The 7,056-nt window shown below is 45.6% G+C and overlaps 1 protein-coding gene across 1 annotated transcript in view; it reads right to left on the reverse strand.

The window, feature by feature from the left end:
• Window positions 1-4,630, reverse strand: part of PRDM1 (PR domain containing 1, with ZNF domain) — a gene marked incomplete at its 5' end in the record, with an annotated part of 13,993 nt that extends 9,363 nt beyond the window's left edge. Inside the window, 2 exons of the mRNA XM_009587986.1 lie at window positions 1,079-1,331; window positions 4,511-4,630. Coding sequence (XP_009586281.1) covers window positions 1,079-1,331; window positions 4,511-4,630 — 373 coding nt within the window. The remainder of the gene's footprint in view (window positions 1-1,078; window positions 1,332-4,510) is intronic.
• Between the last annotated feature and the right edge of the window lie 2,426 nt (window positions 4,631-7,056).

Here is a 7,056-nt window from a genome sequence, read left to right on the forward strand (position 1 = left end):
TGGTGAAAGGACGACATCCATGGAGGATAGATGTAGTTTTGATTAATCTGAATGTGTGACATCATTTTCATGATGCGGGGTTACATTTTAGCTCTAACAATCCCCAAAGTAACACTGATATTTTATAACCCTTTATTTGTTGCCAAATAACAGCAAATAGACATTTTTATGAAAAAACCTGCTTGCAGTTTTTCCTTCAAATTTCAGGCGCTGGCAGAAGGACAAAAGAATGCTCTGCTCTATCTCAGAGCAGCTAGCAGGAGGGGAGGCAGCCTAAAAGTCAAATGAGAAGTCAGCAAGAATCTCTCCCTCTCTTCAAGGGGCTCTGAGTGAGGTGCTAGACAGTGATTAAGCTATGAGTAAAGCGCTGAGGCTGGAAATGGTCAGAAACCACAGAGGAACACGGAGATAAACTCCTGGAAATACCTCTTCCCGCTGCTACCAGTGCTATTATTTTTGAACAGAAAACGAAAGCTGCGATACACAGCCAAGAAACGGGGACAGAGTACACTGAGCTTAAAAAACAAGTAACCAGATGAGAAGACCACAGGAGGTTTGCTCCTGTAAGATAAGTAAGTGTAGATGCAAGGCTCAAAGAGCATTATGCAGTCAACATGTATTTTGTCAGACACCTACACAGAGTCGTGGCATATGGCCACTTCCTTGTACAGTGAGGGCAGCCCTTTGGGAGCATGACTGGACAGCCTTTAGTATACGCTCTCAAAGCAGACTTTTGCTCAACGCACTACGAGATCTGGACTTGGAAAGTCTCAGAGTGAACTAACATCTATGGTTTTGAAGGCAGAGGATATATTCGGGTTGTTTGTCCAGAATTTCATCAGATGACACTCAGATTGTAAACCAGTAACTGTTCAGATTTTTTGTAATCTGTTTACATTTGAACGGGCACAGGGAACTCATTCTGTTGTGTTGGGTTTTTTAATTCCCCTTTTCCACTCCGAGCTACCTCTTGTGACACAACAGATGATGCAGCTGTGTAATTATACAACTTATTATTAGATCATATAGGCAGAAGAGACATTACTAGCATTCCTTGTTTATACTGTAATCCACTTACTGAGGTTCATCATTGTCAGCTCTCTGGAGGAGGGATAGTGCAGCCTCTCTGCAAAGTCTCGGCAATACCACACAAGCAGCTCTTGGTTGGCAGGGATGGGCTTGATGGTGTAGAAGTAGATGTTCATTCCATTCTGACAAGCAGCCAAGTTCTGTTCCTGAACAGAGTAGCCAGGGTTTACATAACGCATCCAGTTGCTCTTGTCCTCGTTAAATCCGTCAATGAAGTGGTGAAGCTCACCACTTGAATAGATCTGGAATAGAGAGGAAGTGCCTATGAATATACATACGCACAATACGCAACATGTGCGCACAGAGTCCAGAGGCGAAAAATGATAAGCTTTTTTTTTTTAAACGAGAAGATATTCCTGAAATAAGAATTCAGGCTGGGTCGTCCCCTTTCCAACTATGACATCCTCTGCGTTAAGAAAAGAGATGCTTATTCAAAGGTAAGTCTCCACAGTCACCTTTTCCATTTCTGCTTAGCCTCTGTGCCCCTGCTAGTATGGACAAATCAGACCCAAAATCTGAAATGCAGAGTACTCTCCCTGCGTGAACAGTCTACCTTAGAGTCCTTTTCCTGGTGCTATGATCAACAAGTGGGTGATGCTAATGACTGCAGGTCTGAGTGCGTGCTTGCATTAATGCTTTGAGTCACCTGTGTATAAGACTGACTGGCTGTGCTACGTCAGAGTCTCTCTCGCCTTTTTCTATGGCCTCTGTACTTGCAGTTTCCTACCACCTCCGCCCAAAGGTTTAAACTATGCAAACATCCTCCACCCCCCCAGAGTCCTAAAGCAACACTTGCTCATAGTTGGACTGTAGCCCTTTTGTAGAAAGGCTGGGCGAGGCAAAGATGAACTTCACCTGCCATAACTTAACGAAGACCTGGAGAGGAGCCAACCGATGAGAAGTCACTTTTCCTATCAAGGGACACGTTCTGTCTTGTCCGCAGAGGGGAAAGAAAACATGAATCTAAAAACTGCTCAGCGGTTCGGGGGGAAAGAAGTCCCAATCACTGAGAGACGCTACTGTTTCTTAAAGCGGTAAGAATAAGAGAATTATTTAAAAAAAAAAAAAGAAAAAAAATCAAGAAAAATCCAGGAGACACGTTTGTTAAAGACACATCCCTTTCTCTTGGGGGGAAGTAGCTCCGTGCTGGATGAAATGGGGTTCCTGGGTTTCGCAAACAGATGACTGGGCAAAAGCCAGACCTTGAAGCGGGAGCAGCTTGCACCAGCAACGCACCTCACTGAGCAGGAAATGCCTTTCCGAAGGGGAGACAGAGCTTATCTCGGGGGGGGAAACACTCCACGGCGTGCTCCTGCCTTTGTGTTCACACCACTGCCTTTTGCACCTACCTGACCAAGCAGCGCGCCCCGCGAGCGCCTGCCGGCCGGCCAGGACCTCTCCTCTTCTCCCCCAGAGAGCTGCCGGCGGACAGGGGCGAGGCAGCCTGGCCCTTTAACGCGGGCTGTAAACACCAGAATCACTTTCTTTAAGAGTAACTTCCTGTAAACTGAGAAGGGGGAAATACATGTGGCCTCATCAAAGCAGCTTGCGAGAGATTTTGCGGTGTGTTTGTTATGAGAAAATGGAAGGGAACCGGGTGAGTTGTGCTGCATCAAGAGGAGCCTTCGGGTTTCTCTGCTCACCCCGGCTTGCAAACTTCCAGGAACACGGGGCTCTGGCGCTCGACGCCCGCCGCCGCTTCCCAAATCGGCCCTCCACGGCTCCCACAGCAGGGCCACGGATGCTGCTGGTCACCGTGCTCCGGCTCCGGGGCGAAGGCGCCCCACCAGGCTCCCACCTATTCTGGGGAAGGCGAGACCAGATGTGCTGAGTCACGGCGCGGTTCCCAGAAATGACGTTGGCCCCGGGCGGGCCCCGCTCCCCTCGTGCGGGCAAGGCGCAGGCAGCGTCCCCCCGCACGCGCAGCAGATGTTCCCGCTCCTGCCAGCAAGCCCAGGATGCCTTTAATAACATGTGGGAAGTTATCTCCCACAATTTCCTCTGCATATGCAAGCCTGTTTCAGACCCCTAGGAAGGAATTCATTTTTGGTGCAGCAGCGTGTCTTGAACGAATCAAGAGATTATAACAGGGAATTTAACGATGCTTAGATGGCTCCTAGGATATTATTTCCGAGGATCCCTCCGCATTAAAGCTTAAAATCACATCATGAGAATGATGTCATCTTTCTTGCTTCAATATATGAATGAAGTCCTGCAAGATGGTTAGCAGCCCCTCTTCCCAGTGTCTGCCGTCTTAGCAACTGGCATAGCTAGGGCCAGCATACCAGTCTCTTCCTATGCCGGACACAAGCTCCCGAAAAATTCATCTAAAAGAAACATTTTGTAGCCTTATGAATGTGAAAACAGTCACCTGCTTTGTAAAAACACTCATGCAAATAACTGCCTGTGCAATGATGTATTACATCGCACAAAGACGATCTGAGAAAACCAAAATGATGCAATTAGGTAGGAAGAAAGGGGTGTGGGGAACGCTGGTGCTTGCCCTGGGTTTCACCTGGATATGAGGTTGGGATATTGCTAAGGCAGGCAGGCACCCGGGCACAGAGGCTTGGATATACTCCCAAATCCACAGATTTAGACACAACCTAATTGGCTAGAAGGCAGCAAAACAAATCCATGGAAGGAGATGGGGCTGAAGGAATGTTCTCTAACAATTAATAATGGGTCTGTAAAGGAGACTGAGGATTATGTCAACTGATAAACTAGAAGCACATCCCCCAGCACAGACTTTCCAAGCCAAAACAAATTGGCTGGTGCTCCCTTCCAGATTATACTACGGAGTACAAATTAGGCATCACCTCTAGTGTTTGTCTGCCATTAATGGATTTTTCTCTCCACTAAGATCTGTGGGCTGTTCTTTTAACACTTCCTGAAGTGGACTAGAAAAGCTTATCACTTGAATGATATACACTGAAGACCACCACCACTGTGTTATAGCAGTTCTATTCAAAACCTAGGGAAAAATGTCACAAAATGTATCATAATTCCAGAGTAAAAGATGATGCAGTACTTTCACAGCTTCTTCATAGCTGGAAAAATCAAGGATGTGTGACATTTGCATAAACAAGAATGACTTTCCGCTGTGAAGAAACGCAAAATAACCTGCCCCTACAGCAAGCAGCAGAACTATTTCTTTACACAATCAAGCACCGATCTGCTTCAGAAGACAAAGGGCTGTGCATCTCCCCAGCTCTCCCCACCCACACAGTCCCTACATCCAAGACAGCCAGGCTTTTCCTCAGCTTAGTTCACCCCACTGGCTCTGTTCGTGCCTGGCAGCGTACAGAAGTTGCCCCCTGCATTCACACAGGTCTGAAGCAGGAAGTGACCCAGCTTCTCAGCTGTACTCATTTAGTGATCTGCTTACTGCAACAACATGGTGCTGTTTTTTCCTGCTTACCCGCCAAAAGTATTTTCTGTTCGCATTCTTGGGAACCGTATCGCTGGTATAGATCTCTCCTACCAGGGGTCCAAAGCGCGTTCCTTTTGGGATGTACTCTTTGCTTATAACTCCAGTGACCTACAAGAAGAGCAGCACAGGATCAGTCCATCACCAGTAGAAATCGAACAGTCTTCCTTCCTCTCCCCTGTCCCCTGAACTTAGCAAGGTAAAGCAACCAATGCAAGAAATTTTTAGTGACAGGTCAGCAAAACAGAAATAAATTAACAATCGTGTTGGATATGGCACAACCAGCTTTGTTAGATACTAGCATCTTACCGAGACATATGGAAGCCAAAGATGAACACCACCTGAAAAATGTGTTTTGTGGAAATACATTTACAAGAAGAAACAGTAAGCAAAATGTACTGAGGCTGTCAAATATCTTCAGAAGTTATTTCTCGTATCAAAGGCAACCTCCAAAAGTCTAGTTCCAGCAAATAAAACTATTCAATAGCTATCAATCACTTCATTGCTACAGAGCTCGCTTTTCTAATAAGTTAGGAACTGGAATGACTGCTCCTCCAGAACAAAATGAAACCTCGCCCCCTCCCCCCACCTCCTTCGCTCTATACCTCAAAGCTCTATACCTCCTAGCTAAAAGGAGAACAAAAAAAAAGATGACCTACAATTCTCTCACCAGCATACAGTGGCACACAAAACAGAATAGGAAATGGCTTTGGGACAGGTACTCACAGATCACCCTCTTTTATATAAAGGAGACAGCAGTTCCGGTAACATATGTCAAGTGGGTTTGGTCAAAAAGGCGTAAGGGTTCTGATGAAAATGCTCCACTATGCTAGGTCTAAGAAATGTACTCTAGTTGTTCAGCTTCCTTCTTGACAGTAATTATACCAAAAAAAGTCACTGACCACAAATCAGGAAGCAATTCATCATTATTCAGAAGAACGTGCCTTGGAGTAACCCTTTGCAAAACACTGCTGAGTTATTGGTTTTGTCTCTCTCTGTTCCTCACCAATCTTCTTAAATTTAATGTATCCAAACAATGTTAGAAAACCAACAATTTTGTAAACGAAAAACCCCAAGCCTTTGCAAGATTGATCCTGCTGCTCAGATAGTGGGGAAAAAAGGAACGTAAAAAGCCCATTAATTTGGTATTATAACCAAATTTTCATGGCAAAATGTATTAATGATACCCCTTTCATACATCTTGCCACCTGTCTTTTTGCTCACCACAGTTTCAGAACAAGACAGGAATAGCAGAAGTGGCTGACGAACACCAAGAGCTGGGATTACTGCTGTCTGTACCCCACAGAGGAATCAACGTTCTTACCAAAGCAGATTAGCACTCGTCAGACCCTGCAGATAGCTCACTTCAGTGAGCATTTCATTTTCTTCGTAACAGTCCTTTGCAGCGAAGGACGGTAAAAACCCTAGACTGAAGACAGCACTTCACAAATTAGCTAAGCCTTGTGATTTTCTCATGCTAGGTTTTCCTCTGTTGTATCACCCTTGGTGTGAGAGAGGGAGAGAGACAGAGAGAGAAATACTTGCCTGTGTATTGGTCAAGATTAAAAATCCCAGCAAACAACTAACGCCTAGCATAATTTCACGTTAAATGTCAAAATAAAGGGGACAAATAACAGCCATGGAATCAAGGAGGTAATCCACCCAGAAACAGATTGCCGGGTGTACGTGGTGGCTGTTTGCGCTTGTCTGCGTTTCAACATGTGTTTCAGCACACTACAAAAAAAATTAAACGTCAACAGTAGAGGTAGTTAAATGCTCCATTGATCTGTGCATCTGGACTGAAGAGAGAGAAAAGGGACTTCCAGAAATTTTCCTACACCTACCACAAGCTGAAACAAGCTCAGTGGCTCAGCTTTATTTTTGTCTTGCTTGTACATTTCTCATAGAGAGCTGAAAAAGGCAGATGTTCTTCTCATCTTCCCCATATATCTTCATTTACATCCATCTGCCCTCTCAAGAAAAGTTCACAACCAAGCTACAGCACACCCTACCAGTTTTACTGCATGGTAGCTCGAGTTTTTTCATGGTTTTAAAATATCTTGGCCTTAATTAAAATGACTTTAATGAAATTCTCAGAATCTCTAGAAATCACTCCTCGAACTAGTCAACTTGAAACACTCACTGAACCGGTGTCTCTGACAAAGCAGATACTTTTTGATATCCACCTTACATGCAGTGTTTGCTTCTCCCCCAGTGCAGCTGAACACAAAGACGATTTCTCACCCTGTACCCATCAGAAGGTTATTTTGGCAGAAGATGTTTTCCACATCTGTGTGTGCCAACACTGAAGTTTTGCTAAACCAGACTAAAGCTGTCCAGGCGACTTTTAACCGAGGGTGGCTTTCTGGTCAGCAATTCTTGGCCTCCGTTGTGCCCCCACAAGCTCAGCTGCTGTGGTCGAGGAGGGGTAACCTCCAGGAGAGGGGTGCCGGCAGTGCCAGGACAGGCTGGCTCCAGGCTGCCAGCAGCCCCCCTGCTGCAGCCAAAAGGGGCTCCTGCCCTGCCGCAGCTTGGCG

This window comes from Fulmarus glacialis, unplaced genomic scaffold (genome assembly GCF_000690835.1).
Source record: "Fulmarus glacialis isolate BGI_N327 unplaced genomic scaffold, ASM69083v1 scaffold24461, whole genome shotgun sequence".
In the NCBI taxonomy this organism is placed as follows: domain Eukaryota; kingdom Metazoa; phylum Chordata; class Aves; order Procellariiformes; family Procellariidae; genus Fulmarus; species Fulmarus glacialis.